At 39.8% G+C, this 24,518-nt stretch overlaps 2 protein-coding genes across 3 annotated transcripts in view; one reads left to right on the forward strand and one right to left on the reverse strand.

The window, feature by feature from the left end:
- The first annotated feature begins 401 nt into the window (after positions 1 to 401).
- Positions 402 to 1,822, forward strand: LOC131684874 (uncharacterized). Its single transcript, XM_058968113.1, has 3 exons — positions 402 to 809; positions 873 to 1,073; positions 1,229 to 1,822. Exons 1-3 carry the CDS (start codon positions 504 to 506, stop codon positions 1,730 to 1,732), a joined length of 1,011 nt encoding a protein of 336 aa, XP_058824096.1. The 5' UTR covers positions 402 to 503; the 3' UTR covers positions 1,733 to 1,822.
- Positions 1,823 to 9,295: 7,473 nt separating this feature from the next.
- LOC131684875 (uncharacterized) overlaps positions 9,296 to 24,518 on the reverse strand; it is a 79,361-nt gene continuing 64,138 nt past the window's right edge. For both annotated transcript variants that reach the window (XM_058968115.1, XM_058968116.1), the window contains one exon: positions 9,296 to 23,451. In XM_058968115.1, coding sequence (XP_058824098.1) covers positions 22,713 to 23,213 — 501 coding nt within the window. In that variant the 5' untranslated portion in view covers positions 23,214 to 23,451 and the 3' untranslated portion in view covers positions 9,296 to 22,712. The remainder of the gene's footprint in view (positions 23,452 to 24,518) is intronic.

Consider the following 24,518-nt stretch of genomic DNA (forward strand, 5'->3'; position numbering starts at 1 on the left):
TGAAAATTGAGACAATTCTACTCAATATAGATGTTCAAGAAACAGTACACTGATACTTTATTCTGAGAAAGGTTATAGGTAATATGACTTCTTTTAAAGTTGTCCAAAAAATAGTGCGACTCCTCCCTAATGGTACCAAAATAGGCCCATCACCCTATGAAGTAAAAAGGTATGTCTTTGTAAACAATCAATTAAAATTTCATGATCTGCTAAATACGCGTCAATTCCATGCACACTTATTCGTGGCAAGGAATCGACTGTAATTCTGTTATAAAAATACTTCCATTATAATTGAGCGGGGATTGTCGATGGGAAATGGACGTGTGAGCTAGTCAGATATCTATCCAGCTTTTTACGTGCCATAATGGCAGTCTAAATTGTTTAGTTCGTAATACGTTTAACGGCCCTTTTTTGACAATAGTCGTTTACGTCAGTTTGACAGCATCGAGTTTAGCGGAAACAAGATTTGTAGTTGATGAATCTCTGCTTCCTCAATTTTTTAAATGGATTCGAACATTCTTTCAACTAAAACTCAGAAGCTGCAACCAGAGGATCTAGCTCGTTATTTAGAAAAAATTAAAATTGTGGATGGAGTTGATCCGTACTGCATGCGATTCGACGCCGAGATGCTACCACTAACAGTGGATTACGACAAGATATTTGCTTATTTAATTAGCAAATTATCATTCAGAAGTGGAGCTCCTCATAAAAATGTCAAATCATTGGACGCCTACAAAACTTTCCAATCCGGATTCGTTAGGGAAGTGAAAGGATATAAGCATAATCAGGTGTTCGTCGTTTTTGGAAAGGTTGGTAAAATTAAATTTAAAATTCTAGTGATTATTATTGTTGACTTCTACTACCTGTGATAGGTGCTACACAGTATGAGTGTTGGTGAAGCTCCGGCAGAATGTTGGATCATAGTGAATGATAACGATTCCGAAGAACAAGCACTAGGAACAGTTTTAGCGGCCCACTGTGATTGTACTGCAGGCGCTGGAGAAACTTGTTCGCACGTTTCGGCTATTCTGTATGCTTTATCGTATGCCAGAGAAATATGTTTGGGAAAGCATGTAAGTATAAATCTGCAACTGTCACCAAAGATCCACTTATTCATGACATTGTTGTTGTGCAGAGCGATATTTTGGTATAAAGTTTATTCGTTTTTTCAAAAACAGAAGTCGAGTGTCGATCGATTGTCTACTGTACTAATAAATGTCATTTGCAGTTATCTGTGACGGAATTGCCTTCATATTGGATTGCTCCAGCGGGGGCTAGCGCAAACGCCGATTTGTATAAGCCAATTGAAACAGTCGACTTTGGCAGAAAACGATTAACAACTTGTGATTTGCGCGATGCTCCATTGGACAGAACCGAGGAAGAGTACAAAAAACTGATCGATAATATTGTTCAAACGGGACAACATGTGGCGGCCAGTGGTGCATTCTTTCTAAGAACTGACATTAACGTAGAAGAAATTGAAATCATTCGATGTAGAGAGCGTCTGGAATCGTTGTCGTTACAGAGTCACTTCAACGACACAAACGTTGGTAAATCGCTAGAGGATTTAGTGTCACTAGGAAAATCCATAAACTGGACCATCGATGCCAGCGATTGTTTTTCAATCGAAGAAATGACCAGAAAACAACATGCTGAACCATTGTGGTTTAAGCTGAGATATGGTAGAGTAACTGCATCAATTTTTCACCGCTGTACCAGAACCAGTCTCTAATCCATCGAAATCGCTTCTGAAATCAATTATAATTCAAAAGGAAGGACAGAATTTCCCAGCTACGCTGCATGGCAAACGCAATGAAATGAAAGGAGTTGATGCAGCTATCGAAGTTTTCAAACAAAGCAGACATAGGAATCTTAGATACGGAAAATCAGGATTGGTTATTTCCCCCCTATATCCTTACTTCGCCGCATCGCCTGATTATATAATCAATTGTGACTGCTGCGGAAAAGTAGTTGTAGAGGTCAAATGTCCTTTCAAATTCGACGTGCTATCGCGAGAAGAAGGAATCAATGTACTACTCAATCGAAACCAACCTTATATTTTGAAAAACAACAACGGTTATTTAACAGTAAATCAAAATCACGCTTACTATTATCAAATACAAATGCAAATATTCATTTCTAATGCAGCGTACGGTTTTTTTGTTATATGGGCTCCAAAGTTTACTTTGTTTTTCAAAATAAACAAAAATGAGCTGTTCTGGAACGAGAAAGCTTCGACAGCTAAGAATTTTTTCGAAAACGTGTTAGCCCCGGAGATTTTAGGACATTATTTCTCATTAGGTAAAATATAAATACAATACTCAGTCATATTTGAATAAATATTTATATGTACTTCAACAATTTTTCAAAGCACATACTACCATGTAAACATTTAATCTACAAAAGTACCGTTATCCTTGCTTCCTGCAAAGTAGGAGGTAGATACAAGGAACAAATAGCTGTATCGATTGCAATCATTCATTAATTATACTGGGACACAAATTAAATAATGAACAACATACTACAACAATCATGTTCAATACATTTTGGCCATTATGCTCGTGATTAAGAAGGGTAATTGGAAGTCTTTTTGTTAAAATTTCGTTTTTTTGCCTTAAGCTACCTATAACACGTTCTACCTCGTTTCTAATTGAAGCTAAAGCTCGTGTCCTTTCAACAGCACCTGAACTCAATTGTCGCTTTTTACTCGCTGAGTCTGGTACCTGTAGGCATGCTCCTTTATCTTCTATAACTTTTCTAACTGTAAATCCGCGATCTGCCAAAACTATATCACCTATCAACAAATTATTGGTAAAGTCTGAATTTTCTGTAATAAATTTATCGGAGGTGCGTCCACTATACGGCTTCGACACGTAAGAGATATAACCGAACGGGGTTATTCCAATCATAATTTTTACAGTGTAGTTATGTTTATAACTACTGAACATTTTAACTACTGCGTCTTTAGTACCTGGTTTTTCAGCGTACACTTCAAAACAGTCTAGTATGACAGTAATTGGCTTATTAAAAAGTTTGATATACCTGTTTGGTATGTTGGATTTGAGTACATCTCGCTCTGGGAACTTCACAAGCCCTTTCAATTGTCGATATAGCGCATATAGACCGGAATAAAAGTACTTACAAACTGTTGCAGGACATACTCGAAACAAATGTGCTAATGTAACGAAACTGAGTCCCAATCGTAGATACATAAGAACCATTATAAAGGTTTGTTCTTTATCTAATACGCCCGAATACGTCAAAATGCCTTTCTGTACAAATTTATACACGACAACGAGAGATGAATATGTTGGCAATCCGGTTAGGTGTTTCACCTTGTTATCATTGTCATGGAACGATTTCAAATCGTACTTCATGGCAGCAAGAACTATATTTTGCTTTGAAATTGTGTTTTTCAGCGATATTATTTCAAGCTCTTTTTCGCGTAAAACCTTTTGCCTATTGTTTAAAGTTTCCTGATCAATGTAGGGCGGGGTAGGGTTTTTTACTTGTCCATCATTTTCCTTATCCTCTTTTCTGGAAGTTTCTTCCCTGATGCTATCTGTTTGACGACTGCTTTCGAAACAGTAATCTACATTTTCTCCAACATATTCCTCTAACCACTCTTCAGATAGTTCAGTGCTCAATGTATTATTAGCCTGTTCAGTTATCATTTCATTTGGGCCCTGAAATAAGGTTATTGAAACTTACTTTTATCTCACAAATAAAACATAAATACCATTTCATCAAAACTAGCTTGCCATTTCATGTTGCTGGTATTGTTTGAGATCCTTGGAACCTTCGGATATCTGAGAACCTCGTTGCTTTCATCGCTGACCAGCGCATCACGCCGTTCAACACACTCGACGAAGTATTCTTTGTGACCATTTAATTCGTCGCTTACCTGTTCACCAATCGCACCAATGGTCCAATGATTGATACGAGAAGAGTAACTAATTGGCTTAGTGGCCTGTACTACAATCGATTGTTTACATACTACTTGATCCATCGACGTGTGAAGATCCGAATTAGAAATGGGTGCAATATACGACGCTATGTGTTTATGGTATAATGTTGAAGTTGCTTCAAATGCAATCTGTTCCAACTCGATTCGATCAGACGATTTCAGCTCCGATGTAGGCAGCGTGTTAATATTAAGGTGTATCGTCGGAATCCAATTTGGATCATACACATCGTGGGGTAGAGCTGGTTTTCCTGCCAATACAAACGTTTGAATATGTTTGTGAATTTCAATATGTTTGAGTTAATTCATATAGTTTGAGATACCTGCATAAAAATGTTTGCTGCATACAAAGCTTTTATCGACGTTTTCCACCTTGATAGATACAGCATCTATCCACAATTCTCGGCGTATGGTATCACGGGCAGTTGATGGCATCGGGAATCGATGGAAGCTTGCAAGAGACTCTCCATATCTTGCTCCGCAACCAGCTACACAACATTTTATCGGCATGATGTAAAACGAATTCTGGAAAGCGAGTTTTTTTGAAAATGGCGGCCAACTGCGGAAGCGGATTGCTATGCTGTCAAGGTGACGTAAACGACTATGGTCAAATGGGGGTTTATTGCATATTACGAACAAGGTTATGGTGGGCGCCATTATGGCACGTAAAAAGCTGGATAATCGTTTGAAAATTGGGTAGCAGGACCACAGGATAAGAGTATTTTTAACACTCTCCAATCAAACCGCAACTCCATACTCGATAATTCATCTGTTCTCTGTGCAAAAAATCCCTTTGCGTGCGATACGGATCATCTAAGTTTATCTAAAACTAAAGAATGTTGGCAACGGCCTCACCGTTTTCCAGTATGCCGAGTTTGTATATCCTTCGGCGCAGTCAATCCCTTACCGATGCTTCAAGTAAGGATCAGCTAGCAAAAACTAGTTTCACTCTTATTTCTTACAATGTTGTAAGCACACACTAACAAATTTTTCCATTCAGAATAAAACCTGGAATTTATCAGAATACACTAATATAATTAATTTAACACAAAAAGATACTAAAATTACAAACTTTCATAAAAAGATTCACTTTCCGTTGACTATAATATTGATGAAATATGCGCAGCTATCTTTGAGAAAAATGAGTGAGATTATTTGACACACATACATACATAAAAACACACACATGCAGCCATTTTCCGTTCTCAACGAGCTGAATCGAATGGTATAAAAGACTTGACCATGAGAGACTCTGCGAAAGGATACAAAAATAGCTAAGTCCCGAAAAGGTGAGTTTTGTTAAAAATAATATTTTTTTCGAGATAAAATCAAAAGTCGACTTTTCGTGCATTTTAAAGATATTATAAAAAATACTTTCTGAAATTTCATGTGATCCCCACTTTGAAAAAAAGAAAACATCAGTTCCGGCTTATATTGGACTTTTTTATCTAACCTTACGATTCAGTTTATATTTACGGAACCACAAAACCGATTCACACGAAATTTTATAGCAGTATGGTTTTTGTCTCTAGATAAAAAAATACCCTTTAAAAAAACTCGCCGGCGGTAAAACGCTCCACAACCACCACCTTGTGATGAGACTAGTCGAAAATATTATGTATATACGTCACAACTAGTACTATAAAACCAAAATTACCGAATTACGATTAATCATGCATTGCGTCCAGAAAAAATTCCGACATGTACCCATTTTTCGCGCTCTTTAGTGGTGGAACCCTTTAATGCTACTAGCATTGACAAATGCTATCAACAATTCCATTTCACATGCGCAGGCGCGTAACATGCTATAGACCGTGTTGGTCTCCGCAAAGAACGCCGGCGTGGAAATTTTGATCTGCTTTATAAACTTAGTGAGGATAAGTCGTAAAATAAGTCAGAATTGGCATGCCATTTCCATATGCATCACAAATTATTGTACGGCTGTCGAACTGAAAAAGAAAGCCAACGTACATAGAGAGAATTGGTACTGGTGATGTACCCAAATAGAAGGTATGATCACAGATAACAGACATTTAGGCTAGAACAAAATTTCTTTAAAAACCTGTGTAAACTTTCAAATTGATAAACGTTGGAAATCCTTGTTTCACTATTGCCATCTACGCAACTGTTTGCTACATGTGTTTGACAACTGCACTCCAACTGCATTGCGTCGATCACTGCGCCACCTACAATGTTTGCCAAACGTGTTTCAGAGTCTGATTTATTCGGAATTTCAATAGCGGGTATTTACACACGTTTCGAATCGAGCCTAAACGTCTGTTATCTGTGGTATGATTTACCAAGTACACGGAAAAAATATTGCTCCCAAAATCGTGAATAAAGTGCCATGAATTCTGGAACAATCACGTTTTACGTTATGAAAACAGGACCATGAACAAAAGTCATGTGTTTTATAATTATTTTCAACTTCCCTTCAGTAGCGTTCGCAAAACGCTTTTATTAGTGGAAATATTTGTTTTTGTTTTGTGAACTTCAGTCACGGCTTCCGCCAAGTTATTTCTAATTCGATTTTCAGTACGTAAACTAGTTCACAACTTTATGAACATTATTCATAAAACCAAAAGTTGACTAATGCTGTTTTTCATAGATATAGGAACATTAGTTCACAAAATCAAAATATTCTGGTAATTTTCTCGTGAACTATTTCACGAAATTCGGAATTTTATTCATGAATTCATTCAATCCCCATAAACTAATACATTATCTCTAATATATGAGCCACAATCCAATATCCATGCTTGTTCACAAAATCATCGAATATTATTCATGTATTCGTGAACTGATTCATGATTCCTAATATATTAGTTACGATCCAATATCCGTGCTCGTGAAATAGTTCACGAAATAATGAAATATTATTCGCGTATTCGTGAACAGGTTGATGATACTTAGTATAATAGTCACAACTTACCATTCGTTTTCCTGAAATAGTTCACGAAATCATAAAATACTGTTCATGTTTTCGTGAACTGGTTCATAATTCCTAGTACATGATTTACAATTGCGTGCTGGTGACATTTATAAGATATCCCTAATTATTTACAATTTCATTCAACATGGTAATGAAATTTTTACGCGATCTCTCACAAATCATTTTTGTTCCATGCACTTTTTCATGAAAAGTCCAGCTACTAGCGACCAATCAGAGGTAAGAACAGTAGATATAAAAAGCTATTGTGATGTCCGTACAGAATACAAAAACTGCGCTGAAAACCCCAAATAGTGTGCGTGATATAGTTCGCAGAACACGATAGGGACCGTTCATAAACCACGTAGACCGAAATTTGAGAATTTTTAACCCCCCCTCCCCCCTAGTAGACCTTAGTAGACTTTCACCAACCCCCCCCCCCCCCCCCACGCCAAATGTCTACGTAGACTTTTATTTTTTTATTCGCGGAAAATGTAGAATTAGCAAGAAGCACATTATAATGTTCAATTAAAAATTAGCGTTCCGATTTATTTCAAACTTTTTAAATATTAAAGAAAGGTTTTTCACATTGGTTTTTTGTCTATGACTGATCAAATCAATTAATAACAAATCAAGGTGCTTGTCAACGTTTGTGTAGCGGAATACTTCTTTTCAAGGTTAGTCACTCAAGTATATGTAAAAAGATTTATTGCTATAACTAGTTAAATTTTTGGCCGAAGTGTAACCTACAGCAACAATGCAGAATTGCTAAACACTTTTTGAGCCTTACTCGTGCATTCAATTGTTAAATTAAAGGAAACAATTACAAAATAATACTGTCGATGTGTACTGTTATCTAGACTAAAATAATACACCAACTGTGCTCACAAACTTCACTTTTCGTGAACAAATATTTAAATCTTCCCAAAAATATTTATTTTTCTTATGTAATTAATAGGATCAGCCATATCACCTGAGAGTATTATCGCAAAGTATCAAAGCTTAACTCCGAATATTTTCGAAGATAAACATAGTAGAACCGGTTTGCATGGAGTTGCGTAGGGTCAAGACATAAAATTTAACGGGTGTTTAAATATTTTGAAATCAGTGTAAATGATTGCAAGAGAAACTGATTAACTCGAGTCAACACTCTGTTGTAGAAGTTTCACTACACTACTGCTTTAACCACCGAAATCAACAAATAAAAAAAATTATTCCACCTATTAATAAAAATCGGGTGTTTTGTTGTTACAATGGTGGTTTTATTGCTTAACTTTGACCAATTTTTAAATTTTTATGGTTCATGCATTTAATGGTCCATGCATGTCTGGTAACTAGTTGTGTCTCAGATGATTTCACAGTCAAAATCTTCCGTCGAGAGGAATTTTGGTCAAACATCTTTAGAACTGTCATTTTGTATTATTCCTAGATCAAAACTATATCAAAATATACGCAAGAAACAACAACGTGTGAGGTTGCCCAAACAAAATCGTGGGTTCTGGGTTGAGTGGTCGCTTAACGAGTAGTTACCTCAATAGTGTACTAGCTTTGAAGTGCCTGCATATATACACCTAGCTGAATAGACCGATATTTTAAATGCAACTCTCTTTAAATCCCATTTATAATTAGTAATACGAGAATAACCAAAAAATAAGAGTCTACGTAGACTTTTTCAAAGAGCCCCCCTCCCCCTCGTAGACAAACGTAGACTTTTGCTAGACCCCCCCGTCCCCCTTATGAGTCTACGTGGTTTATGAACGGCCCCATATCGAGAACAGTGTTTTTAATCAAATATAGAAGCAATATACATACCAGACATTTAAGCTCATATTGAAAACTTTTGTAAACATCTGCGACTGCCATTTAGAATAAAGCATCCAGAGTACAAGTGTCAAACTACGTGTAGCTAACCGTTGAGTAGATAGCAGTAGTCAGTCACTGATTTCCAATGCAAATCGATTTGAAATTTTACCAGGTTTCTTAATAAGTTACGTTGTAGCCTGAATGTTTGTTATCTGTGGTGAAACCTGAAAGGTGATCTCAAAAATCGCTTATAGGGATTAAGACCATATTCCATTAAACCACTCGAAAAACGTGAAATAGTTACAAATACATTATTTTTTATTTTATTTCAGAGAATATTTAGGTAAATGAGGATTGTCATCGTCTGCAGAGAAGTAAAACGAATATTATTCATATATTTCTAATACAAAGCGCATGTACTTTTCGGGTTCGTCGCTTGAACCTTGAAATCTTTTGATTGCCATTCTTCACCTCATTTCTAAAATCACACCATTTCATTCTTTTAACTAATGTGATTTTAAATTTTTCTCATTCGTCACACACCATTTCACGTTTCACTCGATCACACCTTTTAAATAGCACTACACTTTCAGCTTTTCTTGCTGCTCGATGACATTCGACTCTTGGCTGCAGGCCGGGACAAGTGCAATTTGACATTGTAAAATTCAGCAAACAGGCACAAGTCACGTCCTACATTCGGAGCCCTATCGTTTTTTCTTGTTTTTCTCTGTCTCTCCGAATATAATAAACTGTTCCAATCTGGGTGGCGATCGCTGATACCTGAAGCTCACTATAAAGTGACAAACCTGTCTCCCTAACGAGTCTGTTAATATGTTACTTTTAATAAAGTTTATAATTACATGCAGCTGGGTAATTCGATATTAATTTCGTTGTTACTTTGTTTAATTGAATTAAGAGGCTAATAAACGAGCATGTGTGTGTGTTAGTTTGTTTTAATTTCGATCATTTTCTGCTACTCCGAATCAATTATCCTTCAAAATGTATGTTTCAAGTTAAGGCTTCCACGGTTCGGCAACGAAAAACTACTCTTGAGTGAAGAAAAAACCGCACCGAAAGAAACGAGAAACAACAGTTAGGTTAATTCCTTCTTCCTTTTGCTCGCCGCAATTCGAGACAACGCATGCAAGTCTTGCGGAAAAATTTCGACGATCAGAAACAGCACCTTGATGTGAAACACACGGAGCCATCACTCCAGGAAAGGCCCAACCAAGGCAACCGGCAAACCGCAAAAACCAGAATTAGTCCCGGGTCGGTATTTTCGGGTTCTGCTCCAGGACCGATCGATCCTACCGAGGCGCGATGACGCTGCACAGCTCTGATGAAAAAAAAAAAAACAAAACGTGCCAGCAAAGAAGCCAAAAAGACAAAAGGCTGCTTACGAACATCTTGCACATGCTGGCATGATTTTAATCAGGTGGTACGGAGAAGGCGAGGGGGGGGTGCTTTAGGGTTAATCAAAGGAGATGCACTCGGTCGGTGGTTGGACAGGGAGGGTATGAAGAAGAAAACATCAACTTCCTGTCTCAACCGGCCATCGTCGTATTCGGCAGCTGCCTTTTGGAAACAAATTTCGGTTCGTTTATACTGAATACGTTTGCATTCAGTTTTTCGATACTAATTAATCGTGGCAACAGCTAGTCCGGTGACTGCTTCTACAGAAGGGCAGTTTTTACGAAATTATTGTCCGTTGACGAACAGTGCAACCGGTTAGACTCGAAGTTTGTTCAGTGTTTGTGGTGAATTTATAAAAATTCAACTATGCAATATGGTGATTATAATTTGTTGGGAATGTTCTGTTATGTCAATCCAGTCAACAAACTTTTTAGGATAATAACTGAATGAATATCCATCATGGATTTCAACAAAAGTCGCTATAAAAAGAAATAAAGTTTTTACCACCTACTCGCTATATGGAACTTTGCTTTAAAACAATTCCACCTCAAGCGAGATGTGTGTAAAATGATACAAACCAAAGTACCTTACTGACTGGAACGGGGACCATCCAGGCGAGATGGTTGTCCATCAAGGCTATTTTTTTAACCAAGTCTGCCAGGTTCGTGCAATTTTTTGGTTCAAATTATAACCTTCCTCTCTGTCTTGTCTGTTAGTTGGCTAGCGCAATTTGCTATATGCGTGAATATAGGCGAAAATTTGATTCGACTGCACTGCGAGGGGCGAAACAGATCAGCCTTAATCACCATGTGTCATCGAGCGTGGCCTGCTTTCACGTCAAAAGTAACGAAGTGGATCAGCCACAATGCAATACAGAGCAAGCAAAAAAAAATAAGCAACTGAACAGTGACGCCATCCGTTGTTTTGAGAAGCGAGTTTTTTAGAAATACATAGATTCTATTGTATATCTTTTTTGAAATTCACATGCGTCACTAAGCTGAGCGCCAATTTAAGTGAATTAAGATTCCACCAAGAAAGCCTCAAAAAAGCAACCATCTTTAAAAACCAAAAAAAAACAGTTTTCTCGCTAACCTTCACAGAATCTTCATGAAAATCAATCAATGCATTCGGAACATTCGCAAAGAACAACTCTCGCCAAACATATGATAGCGGTGTAAAAGCCAACTGTCAAAAATCTCTTTGACGGAAATTTCGGATAAACCGTTACTGGCCGAACACAGTTCACGGCAGTTAATGAAAATGAAAACTTTTGTTTACTATCAAAATTTGAGATTGACTTAGACTTAGATGAATTTGTGAGTAACTATTTGTCCGAAATTTCCACTCAAAATGAATTTTGACAGTTGGTTTACAGCCCCTAATCACATATTTGTCCAGAATTGATAGATTCGCGTAAAGATTAAAGATCCTTTTTTCGCTTTCAAAGATGGCCGTCCATCTCTTAAAATTTCAGTTAAAATTTGTAATTGAGTAGGGGTAAATTTTATTAAATTTATTATTTATTTTAATTTTATTTATTTTATTAAATAATTTTGATTTGTTATTCTACGTACAAAATAGTGAAAAAATCTTCGACTACGTAACTTTAACGTCTGCTGTTAAATGGCGTAATGACGCAATTTTCGTTCATTCTGGCAAGATTCCATTTAAAGTGGAAGATAATGCTCGCAACAAAGAGGTTTGCCTAATAGGAAATACGATTAGTACTCGCATCAAAGTTCGAAGTATTTTTGTTTGCTAAATTTTCAGTTAGCTCAGTGCATGCAACTGCTTAATCTCACTTTTTTGACATTTAAAAAAGATTGTTTACATAGACTTGTTTGATTCCATCGCATGCCCGAATCGCTTTAAATTTCAACACCTATCAAAACCCAACCTATTATAAACTCATAAAATGAGCCAAATGAGCTTCGTTTTTCGGTGGTTTGTTGTCACGGAAGTTACAGGAGCTCCAATGCAATAAATTCATTGTAATAGCACGTAACAGGCCAAGCAAACAAACCAGCGAGAATATTTAAACATTAATCTCATTTATCGAGAATGACGTTATCTTGAAAATTTGGAACTGTACCCGTTTTTACGTATGCTATAAGCATGGCCCTTATGTTTGAATAAGCCAGTAACTCGTCGAATGAAAACAAAATTCATTCTGAAGTGCCAAACTGGCGCCCAGGTGGCGAAGGTGGTGTTCAATGGGCTGAATATTGTTGGCTGCAATCAAAACTAGTCGAATGTGAACAAAGTTCATTCTGTAGCGTAAAACTGCCGCCCAAGGAGTTTTTATTCTCAGGTGATACGATCCTCAAAAACGCCGATCAGCCATGTTGGTTTTAGAAACGACAGCTAACAACATTGTTTACTAATTCTCTCCATATGTTTGCTTTGATTTCAGTGGGTAAACAAAGTTGTTCGCTGTCATTTTTCTTCCCCGCAGTCTGCTGCATGCTTGACATTTTACTGCCGAAGACGAATCACCTTAGAACTCTAAGCACCTTGCTGCCGCCCATGTGGCAAAATCATTAGAATTCAACGGGGAGCTGGAGCGTTGCAAGAAAATTTGAAAATTGTATTTGTATTTGTAATATAGGGGCTATGGTGTTCAATAGCGAATTCGAACAGCACGCGAAAAAACTATGTGGCGTAGCCCTAGGGGCAGATCACTCTAGAAATTGCACCAAATTAGAAAAAAATAAAATTTGCACCAAATTAGAAAAAAATGCATTTAATTTCCATTTTTGCATCAACTTTGCACTCCCTCGCAGAAAAGTTTGTTTAACAAACGTCCTACGCTGATTCACTTGGTTCGACGTTTTGTTGAATGTAGGGCTAATTTTTTGTAGGGTTTTGACGTCTTACACGCAACGCAAAATACATTATGAATTTCTATTTTGATGGAAAGAAATGCATTTAATTTAGCTGATTTCAAAAAATGTATCACAAGTGATCTGCCCCTAGGCGTAGCCTCAATAGGTGGAGGAACCAAAATAAAATTGACAACGCTAGCAAAAGGTAAACAAGAATGAAGACTCTGGATAAACTTTTTGTCAATTGGTGTAATTAAAATACAATTAGTAAACCTAGTAAAATGTAAACAAGAAAGAATACTCAAGATGAATTTATTGTCAATTGATCTTTCGACGACTTTTGATTCGAGCCAATAATTCAATAATTTGATTCAATCCAGATGACACGATTGAACTCATGAAGAATGAAATTCGTGTTTGACATTTCTCGGTGGTTTGTTTACTTCATCCGTTATGTGAGTTAGAATGGCCCCTCTATCATTGGCTCGAATCAAAATTCGTCGAAAGATCAATTGACAATAAATTCATCTTGAGTGTTCTTTCTTGTTTACATTTTACTAGGTTTGCTAATTGTATTTTAATTACACCACCTAATGTGGCTACATCATATAGTTTTTTCGAGTGCTGTTCGACTTTGCTACCGAACAACACAGCCCCTCTTTTTAAATTTTCTTGCGAGAAGTAGCCGCTTTCAACGGCAGGTTGGCGGCCACCTCATCCAGCGGACAGTTATGCAGCTAAGTCACATCGCTCACGCACACTTGAGACAGATGATCCTGTTTGGAAGTTTTCTAGAACATAATCTGGAAAATAATACCTTTTCCGTTGAACTCCAACGAATTTGCCACTTTGACACCAGTTTGACACTATAGAATAAACTTTGTTTACTGAAGTTTATTCAAACTGTTTACTGATGTTCATTCAAACTCATGTAGCTCCAATGTACACAAACTTCTGAGAATTGTCATATCGAGTTCATCCGATTTTTTTATGAGGTTATGATAGGTTGGTGGGGCCCCTATTATTGGTTAAAATCAAAACTCGTCGAAATGTCAATTGACAATAAGTTCATCCGGAGTGTTCATTTGTGTTTACATGATGCTAACTTTTCCAATTCTATTTTGGTTTCACAACATAATGTGGCTACGCCACTTCGCCTTTTACTCGCGCTGTGCTATGGATAGAACCTATGGTTGAGTAAGCTGGACAAACCAGTGGATCACAGGTTTGCCTGCGGCGGGTCGGCGGCCACCTCGCTCGGCAGATAGTTCATTTCCTAGGCCTCGGTTATGTGGCTAAGCCGCATCGTAGTAACTAACTAAGCCGCATCGTACTAATTCACCTTAAACACAGAAGCTTCTGAAGGGTATCGGATGGTTACCGAAAGTTTCCGAAATCATAATCTGGGACATAAAAAATTTCTGGCAACGCTCTGGCTCCTCGTTGAACTCTAACGTTTTCGTCACCTGGGCACCAGTTTGACGCTACAGAATGAATTTTGTTTACATTCGACGAGCTTTGATTCGCGCCAACAACCTTCAGCCAGGCGGCGAGATGGGCCAATCCTGGCCTTAGCCTGTCATGGAGATGACAATAGAAAGGAAAAAAAACCTGTCAGTTTGATGTGAAACCCTGTGAGACTTAATGGTGTTGGCTCGAATCAAAAGTCGTCGAATGTAAACAAAGTTCATTCAGCAGCGGCATACTGGCACCCAGGTTAGAGTTCCACGGGTAACTAGAGCGTTGCCAGAATTTTTTTATTTCCCATGCCATGTTTTGGGAAACTTCCGGTAACCATCAGATACCCTTCCGGAATATCTGTTTAAGGTGCGCCAGTCCGATGCGGTTTAGCCGCATAACCGAGACCTAGGAACCGAAGCGGCCCAAAGCCGCTGAGAATCCGCCGGGTGAGATGGCCGGCGACCCACAGTCAGAAGCGACGGCCTCTCATAAGCAAACCTGTAATCCAATCAATGCTAGGTTAACTGTCGAAGATGCTAACCCAGGTGGCTGAAACCGGTGTCAAGTTAGTCCGATACCGTCAAATGAGCATTTGTTTACATTTTTGTAAAAAAAAAATCAGGTGAAAATAAACCTTTCAACGACCCAATTGGGTCATTAAGCCATTTGCTGTTTTCGATTTTTTCCGATGCAGCTGACGTTAAAGATACGTAATCGAACTTATTTTTTCACTATTTTCTACGCAAAATTGCGACTAATTTAATAATTTGAACCAGCTTGACCCCTATACTTTTGCTGGGATAACTGTCAAAAATGCTAACCCATGCGGCTAAATTCACTGTCAAAGAAGATCAATAGCGTCAAATAAGAACGTCTTTATATTTTTTTTAGAAAATCAATTAAAACCATTCTGATGTTTTGAAGTTTGAACATATATATTGTTATATTTAAAAAGATGAGCTCTATCGGTTTATGAAATAAAAGGAGAATTTTATTCTTCATTTAATGACCCAATTGATAAGCGAATTTTTTCCAGTTCATGTCGCGAGGATATGTTCGGTTGATGTATTTGTGACGATGAATTATCTTTTTTTGAGAAGTGTATTGGCTTGTTGTTCCACTGGAGATACTGTTTCTGGCTGCTATTACCCGATCGCGGTACACTGCTTTGTTAAAATATGTTAATCACTGTTATTTCTAAACTACCTGTATGTACAAATACGCATTCTTCTGTCAAAGAGGGCTCCGAATGTTTTGTTTTTGAATAGAAAATTTGGAAATGATTTACTTGTCTGTTCATATTTATATAGAAAAGGTAACACCAATTCACAATAAGTTCAAATTAGGGCTCACTGCAACATTTCTGCTTCTTATAGGTACAAGGGAAACTTTTATAAATTTCAAACGCATAAGAATTCTGTGCATGGACTTGTAGATCCTTGAAAGTGAAAGGAAAGTTCAGCTAATTCAAGGCCACAAATGACGGGATGAATTGCAAATAAGTTCCATTCGCGTGCACTGAAAAACATGAAGGTACACGTAAGTACTATTTGTACACTCTTAACTTGAACATGTTCCGTTTGTATACTTTTAGCAACTTGAAAGTACACTCCCATTTTGTTTGTGTACTCTTAGCATTAAGTACAAGCGAAATACTTAGCATTTTTAGGCCAACATTTTCTGATTTTGTTCACTTCCAAGATAATTTTTTCCAAACGAATCAAACAATTCGTTGCAATTCTTCATCTGCAAGCTGTACCTATAGACTTATCCAGCTGGGTTGGTATTGTGCTGCTTTGACGTTTAAATTGGGAGGAAAACAAAACTTTTACACGGCGAATTGGGAGGCAAACAAACCGCTTCTGGGCCTGAAGGGAGGGCGGTAGTATAAAAAAGCGAGATATTGGTGTGCGTAGTTTAAACGTCAGATATCTCAATACTGGCCACAAAAAGATCAGCAGTTCCCACGAAATTTCTGCTCGAGGGCGCCTCTTGCGTTTGATCGAGAGATGGAAGAAGGATGGACGAATTTTGTTCGCGGTCGTCGTCGGTAACTCTCAAAGAAGAACGAGGATCCTCGTCAGATATTTCTAGGGCAGGCAGCTAGAAGGAACCATAAATTTCCGCGTTCGAGGGTTTGCAGGAAAAATGCGATCGTTCACGCAGACGTTGCTGCGAGATAAACGAGCAAGAAAGAAAACTAAACGCAGTTGGAAATTGTTGATCGGGTTTTTTTACCTGAATTAATTCAACAGGCGGATGACCGGCGAATCAAAATATTGGAAGCAAAACTAAGAAGAGGAATAAAAATGCTTCGCTTTGCTGCTTCGTTTGTGATGGGCAAGGTTTCAAGCCACCGGAGTCTGGCTAGCTGTTCAATGAATGTACATACTTTTCTAGCGGAAGAACTGACGAATTTTACTGTTTGATTCAAGAAGGCGATGGTCAATTTGTTACAACAATAACAATTCCCCAGAGAAGGAAAAGTGAAACATTTTATTGGATTGAACTTACATTCAATTGGCAACTTCAACAAGGGAATGATTTGAAAATTGCTCCCGCCTCTGCTTTAACTTCTGTGCCGTTAATGGGTTAACTTCGACGCAAAAGAGTAATGAGAAAATTAACTTTCAACAACGGTTAACCCCTATGCTGTTGTAGCACGTGCCGAATGGAATCCGAAGAACCGCTCATTACCTCGTATATACAAATGTTTAGCGCAATGATGGTGCAACTATGGGAACTAATTGCGATTGAATTCCAAATCTATGGCACCATTTCTGTGCGCCTGTTTTACATGGTTAAAAATAAAGATACCAGGTATATTTTTCAAATGTTTTCTTATTTAATAAAAATGTCTGCATTTGTTTAGAATGACAAGTTATCGGAATCGGTTGTTGATTTCGAGCAATAATTCTGCCAGAAACCTTCCAAATTTCCGAATAAAAATGTCTTCAAAATGTAAAAAATGTTTTCACATCATTTCAAATGTCTTCAAAATGAAGATATGTCTTATCATCCGGCATCCCTGCTACAGTCGAGTAAATTTACTCAAAACTCGTCTAATGTAAACAAAGTTCATTCTGTAGCGTCAACGTGGCGATTGCCCATGTGGTGAAATCGTTAGAGTTCAACAGAATGCTGGAGCGTTACCCGAATTTTTTTTCCCAGATTGAATTTTTAGGAAACTTTCGGTAAACATCCGATACCCTTCAGGAACTTTTGTTTAAGGTGTACCAGTACGTTGCGGTTTGTAGCCGCATAACCGAGCCCGGCCCGGGTGAGAAGATCAACGACCCGCTGTCAGAAGCAAGCGAACCTGTCTCTGGTTTAAGTCCGACTGAGCGGTAACGAAGTCTGTCCGCACGCGTTGGAAGCGATGTAGTGTAGTCATATTGGGGGGCCCATATTATTGGCTCGAATCAAAACTCGTCGAAATGTCAATTGACGATAGGTTCATCCGGAGTGTTCATTTGTGTTTACCTTTTGCTAGCGTTGCCAATTTTATTTTGTGTCCAGCACCCAATGTGGCTACGCCACATCGCTTTTGCGCGTGCTGTCCGACTTCGCTACCGCTCAGTCGGACTTAAACTAGGGATAGCCCCTATGTTTGAGTAAGCCGGGCAAACGAGTGGATCACAGGTTCGCTTGCTTCCGACGGCGGGTCGGTGGCCACCTCGCCCGGGCCTCGGTTATGCGGCTAAGCCGCATCGAAATGGTACCCCTTAAACATTCTAACTTGAATCGGTTGTGTCACCGGAGCCGGAATACGAATTATATCCAGCCAGCATTCCGGCTGAGTTAAACTGGGAAGTTTAGTAAAATTTAATCTGGAAATAAAATTTTTTTGGCGACGCTCCAGCGCCCCGTTGATTTCACCACCTGGGCGCCAGGTTGACGATATGAAATGAACTTTGTTTACTTTCGACAAGTTTTGATTCGAGCCAACAACATCCAGCCCATATTGGGTGGTGCAATCAAAATAAAATTGGCAACGCTGGCAAAATGTAAAGACAACTGAACACACAGAATTAACCTATTGTCAATTGACATTTCGACGATATATTCAAAATATAATGTTTTATATTTTAATTTCACCACCTGGGCGCCAGGTTGACGATATGAAATGAACTTTGTTTACTTTCGACAAGTTTTGATTCGAGCCAACAACATCCAGCCCATATTGGGTGGTGCAATCAAAATAAAATTGGCAACGCTGGCAAAATGTAAAGACAACTGAACACACAGAATGAACCTATTGTCAATTGACATTTCGACGATATATTCAAAATATAATGTTTTAATTAATTTCGTTTCTAGTAATCTCTTTTTTGGGAAGACATTTAAGTAATGTCGATTTTGCCAATCGTAAAACCAAAACTCTCGCTACCTTATCTGGTATCATCTTGGGTTTTCAAATCATTTGCAGTTTAACAAGACCCTAATTGCCAAGACCATAATTTGATGTTGGAACGATCTATCCACCCTGAGAATGATCAAAAGAAGGGCAATCTCTCGCTGTCCGTCCGACTTCGCTACTGTTTGCTTGCCTCCGACGGCAGGTCGGCGGCTTTGCGCCGCTTCGGTTCTTGGGCCTCGGTTATGTGGCTAAGCCGCATCGTACTGGTACACCTTGAACAGAGGTTCCTGGAGGTTATCGGATGGTTACCGGGTGTTTCCCTCAACATAATCTGAGAAATAAAAATTTTCTGGCAACGCTCCAAATCCACGTTGAACTCTGTCAAGTTCACCACCTGGGCGCCAGTTTGACGCTATAGAATGAACTTTGTTTACATTCGACAAATTTTGATTCGAGCCAACAACATCCAGCCTAAACAGAAGCAATCTGTCAAAAAATGAGTTTTGAAATGAGTAACTCGTGAGTAACCGTTGGGATTCCGAGCTTATGAGTGAAATATGAATAATAACAAGTGCTTATTTCGTGCATTACGGCATACAACTTGGAAAATGAACCAAGAAGAAACAAAGTCGACACGAAGATATTCCGAAAACTAAAAGGTAAGTTTCTTTTAGATTTGTAGATGTTTTCATCTAACTTCCTGTATTGTTTACAGCACAAGAAAACAATTCTTCGCAGTTGCTGCGAGTGGTCGACCTTCCGTAAATGTATTACTGGAGCGAGGTATCAAACCACTCAGGAATTTCAAGTACAGGCGATGTAAAAACCCTTTGCATATCCTCGAACATATTTTGGTTTTGAGCAAAAAGTACCCAAACTTTGACTTTATTTCGAGAGCTCAACACAGAGTAAACGAGAAAAAAAAACATTTCATGACTTCGTGTATTTTTTATAAATCTTATGAAATATGTGGTGTATGGACTGGCACTCCCACACTATTTTTCCAGTAAACGGCTAGTTACGGCGGGTAACCTAGAACAAAGTTTCAAAAACCTACCGCTTTCCAGCATATATTTCGACCGGCGAAGTCGCCATTTCGTTTACTTGGGCTAGTTTATTTAGGTATTTTGGATTAGCGTGTGGTTCTCATGCGCGCATCAAAGAAACAAACTCTTCGATGACCACCCAAAATGTCGGCTCATCGACCTATAGAAGAAAGCCGCGAGATGAGCCACAAACGTGTACGGAACTCGTTTAAATGGTCTGCGGTTCACAAAACACTGACTGATGATCGGTTGGTCGGTGATCTCTTTGAAGCATCACAGATCAGCCCTGCCGCCTGAGCTATTGGCTACAGCCAGTTTGTGTGTGCTACACTATACAAGTTTCTGGATGCGGAGGTTATGCAAATTAGTTCTACTCTTGTGATATGCCGGGCGGTGGCCACTGTGCCGTTGGCGCCGGTGCGCTTCAATTACCGCAACATTTAACGCTTTCGGTCGCGGATTGCGAGAAGGAAAATGGGGCCTTTTTTGTTCCAGATTCAAAGCAACGCAGCGAGGTATTTAACTCGTGGAACTGTAAGCTAATTTCTTTTGTAGTTGCGCTTGAAACTACGTATAATTTACAGGATAAGGCTCTTGTTCATCGCATCTTTGAACCTTTAGCCTCGAGCAACGCTCTTTGCAACTTTGTTGCGAAAAAATAGCAACTCTACACTTGCAGCAGATTATTACCACCGAGAACTACAATCCGCAGGGAATCGTGATGAATCATCAAGGTGTTATTGTGTAGTGAAATGCTTTTAATCCCGTCATCGCCACCGCAAAACTGCACAGGCTAGCAGAAGGTTCCGTTTTTTTCTGCTGACTCCAGCCAGTCAGCCAGTCAGTATCCAATCTATAAACAACAAAAGCCTGCGATAATTTCAGCCCCGTCATGACCGTGCTCCACTTCAGATGGTTATTATTGCCCAGATCCAGGAAGAACTTTTCGAAATCACTATAAAGCCAAGCTGGCAATCCTCTTGGAGGAGTGGAAATAGGATTCCGTTAGCTGGAATTTTTACGATCATAACACCGAGCGTACGGCTAAGAAGACTCACGTCTCAAGTCCCGCGCGATCCCGGGCCTGGAGTTGGTGCTTTCTATACCATTTGTTTATTTTATTCCCCCGTGGTTCACCCGCGCACGATCCACCCTAGCACCGGCCCAGTCTCTATTTTCATCTTCGCTTCCTGCTAAACCATTTTACGTTCGCTCAGCAGCACAACTTGCTGATCTGTTTCTATTGCCATCATCCCTTCTTTTGCTTCGGCTTCTCAGGTCCGGGCTGGGGTTGGGGTCCGCGAAGCACCGAAGAGCGAGACGAGCGGTCACAAGATGTGGCACAATTCAATATGATGAAGTGTATCGTTTTTATTATGGACAGCCTTCGCTCGCGGCACTAACGGTGAACAAAATTGACTAATTAGCGGGTCTCCCCTCTATTTGCAGCTGCGGTAAAATGAAGAAGACCCGACTAAATCACAAACCGAACCCTATGCGTGTGGGTGTGCGCGCTTCCTTTACTGGATAGCACTCAGCACTCACGGCGTTCCCAAAGAAGATAGCCGAAGCACCACTCAGCCGAGCGCAAATGACAGCTGACTCAGCAGGCTTTGTTTTGTTTATCGTAATAGTGTGCGGAGCGGTTTGTGTGACTAAGAAAAAAAAAAGTGGAAGTGCTTATACATAGCTGATCTTTGGCAAATATGATCACATTTACCAATTCCCCGCTGTACGATGAAAGGCGTGCTGATAGTGGAAGCAAAAAAAACGCCAAGATCGACAGAAAGCTTGTTAGTTGGTGCAAATGCCGCAGCGAAGACTGCAGCTGCGCACGGCTTTATGGTAATAATTGGCCAGTTTCTACGCCGCATGGAATACATTAGATCCACTCTCTTTCGAGCATAACTGCCTTCAACTCACTCGGCGGCAAGAAGCTCAATTTTCAATCTTGCCGCAGGGATTTTTCGGGCCGGTTCCAGTGCTATACTAAAACTCCCCACTTTCGAGCGAAACCATTTCGCAGAAGTCAAATCGGTTTCCATGAATTTACTTCGTTCCTTCTTCGCTGTTTGGTTCTCTGCAGCGACCGAAAAAGGATCAATATATGAAGCTATTACGCGTCTAATTAAAGCTGGATGTAGCCCTGAAGGGCCAGCAGCTTGTTTCTAGAAAGCTTCGTTTAACTATGCTCGCAATTGACCTTTTGCCATATACCGGGGCGGCGGCGGTCGTGCGAACCCTCTACAACGAGTCGATAGCCTCTCTCTCGTACCTGTGGGGATTACTGCCAGTCGGGGGAGTCAACAAAGTCGGTTTAGTTGGTCAGTCGGTACAATGTTCGTGTGCTGTACATGCAGGCAGACATGCCAAGTTAGTCGGTTAATGTTTGTGTTAGAGACTCGTGTTGTTGCTGCTGCTGGCAGATTCGGCGATGCGGCCAACCAACTGTCACTGCTAATTACTGCTGCCGCCTTCTACGATTGAATCCACCTGGGAGCCGAACCACTACCTGATCTTCGAACAAAAGATCACGATCGTCGTCGGTACAGAGCTGAACGGATAAGGCGGGAGAGGTAACATGATATTCGACTAACATCCGTAGCTTACGTAGCGTAACCCGAGGCAGCTGCTGAAAGATTCTTTTTCAGAGTAAAGATTCTGCGGGTGTCAGTCGCCTGAAATTGGACCTTTTAAACTACGCTATATACAATTTTGGTGGTGGTCCATTTCATTCTTTATCGAAGCAAGAATCTGTCAGTGCTGAACTTTTTTTCGCCCTACCACATCAGTTCTAGCTCCAACCCGCGTGTGATTCGTTTCTCCCAGGCGGAACTGAAGACAGTTCGGAGATGATCCCAAGCGCTAGAGTTTCGTGACTAAGCTGTAACGAGAGTGAGTTCGCTTGCACTTACGTGTCCAACCGGTGACCCTGATACATACCACTGCCGTTTGGATCGTTCATCGAGGACTGGTGGCTCATCATCCCGGAAGGACACTGGGAGCTGGAAGGTTGCTGGGATGAGTGCGACATGCTGGCCATCGTTTGCTGTGACAACGAGGGCGGTGGCAGTGATGTAACCGTGTGTGAAGGCTGCTGACCAAGACCGGACACATGATGCAGGGATGAGTGATGGGCATCCAGCGGAACCGGTTGCAGGGTGATGAGCGATGCCGGTGGCAGCTGATGTGCAACATGGGCCGCTGGTTTACCGTAGGATGGATGCATCACCAGGTTGTTGTTTTCGTTGAGATGATGACCGGACACCAGCGGATAGCTCATGCTGTAGCTGGTCGATGTAGCCGTGTACGATCCACTCATGCCCACCGTGTTGAGCAGATGTTGCTGTTGTTCCGACTGGGTCTGCTGGTGCTGGGACGACGGATGCTGATGCTGGTTGCTTGGTAACATTTTGACCGATTGTGTTGTTTTGTAGGCGCGGAAGCGGGTTTCGAAGTATCTCTTAATCTATGCGTGTATAACTTAATATTTGGTTGAGTTGACAGCCTGTAGCTTGCTTCGAGAAAAGTGATTGCAGCGGTTTAAGTACGATTGCGGTGCTCTTATTTCTATGTAGTACGATTAATGCTTATATTGCTCGATGAAGGAGTATCGTTCAAACGTATTCGTAAAAATAGATGCTGAATATCTGGAAGAGAAAGAAAATAAAACTCTGGTTAAACACTTATCGAAGATCGTAGGTAAATAAAAATGGAAATTTAAAGTATCAAGATTAGCATTCCAAATAAATCACACGGTCTGTCATTATTTGTGCACGTCAATCTTCGTACTGTGCCACGGTTAAACCGATGCAGGCCACCACCAGCATCAGCAGACTGTTTCAAAGCGCGAAGGTGGTAACGAACGGATCGGTTTAAGCATAACAGTAAAGTCAACTTCACCCATACGATTACGAGAAGAGCGGAAAGAGACGGAGGGTGGTGCGCAGTGGACCAAATGAGCAACCGAACCAGGTCTCGGATAGGTTGCAAGGGAATTCGTTCAATGTTTACAGGGTCACGTTCTGGGTCGTGCTCGACAGGCTACTCTTTTTCTCCCAATATGAAGTGAGTGAGTCGGGGGTTGCGGAAGTTCATATTCTTGACTCATTAAGAATGCGTGGAGTGCTTATAAACTGAAAGAAGTGATTTATTATTAGTTTTTCGTAGATAAAGTAGGATTTTTATGTCAAGAATTAATGTCATCAGTAACTAGCACCAACTTGGGACCAATTAGACGATAGGCCCTATTCTCACAGGCACGCCGACTTTACAAGAAGTCACTTGATAAGAGTAGTGTCTAATAAAACCATGTTTGCACAAAATTGGCACTAGTTGGACAGTAAACTCAAACTTGCGTGAACGAATAAAACGAGTTATGTCTCGGGATGTAAGTACAGAAGCTCTGGTTTGCTGACGAGAAAGCGAAAACGAACCCTTCTTTTATGGTTTAACAACCAAGCCCCTGGTAATATGCAAAATTTAAGCCGAAAGGAATAAAAAAATGGAGAGAACACATCGTTTGACATAAGTTCGTTGGGCATAAGCTCATTTGGCATGACAGCAAGTGACACATGCTTTCCGTTGGCTTAATGTACATTTGGCATAATGATTATTTGACATAATGGTCGTTTGGCATAATTATGAATACGTCGGTATATTATCATTCGGCATCGAATTGGTGTGCAATATTTATAGGGTTCTATAACATTCACCC

This window comes from Topomyia yanbarensis, chromosome 2, assembly GCF_030247195.1.
Source record: "Topomyia yanbarensis strain Yona2022 chromosome 2, ASM3024719v1, whole genome shotgun sequence".
NCBI classification, from domain to species: Eukaryota; Metazoa; Arthropoda; class Insecta; order Diptera; family Culicidae; genus Topomyia; species Topomyia yanbarensis.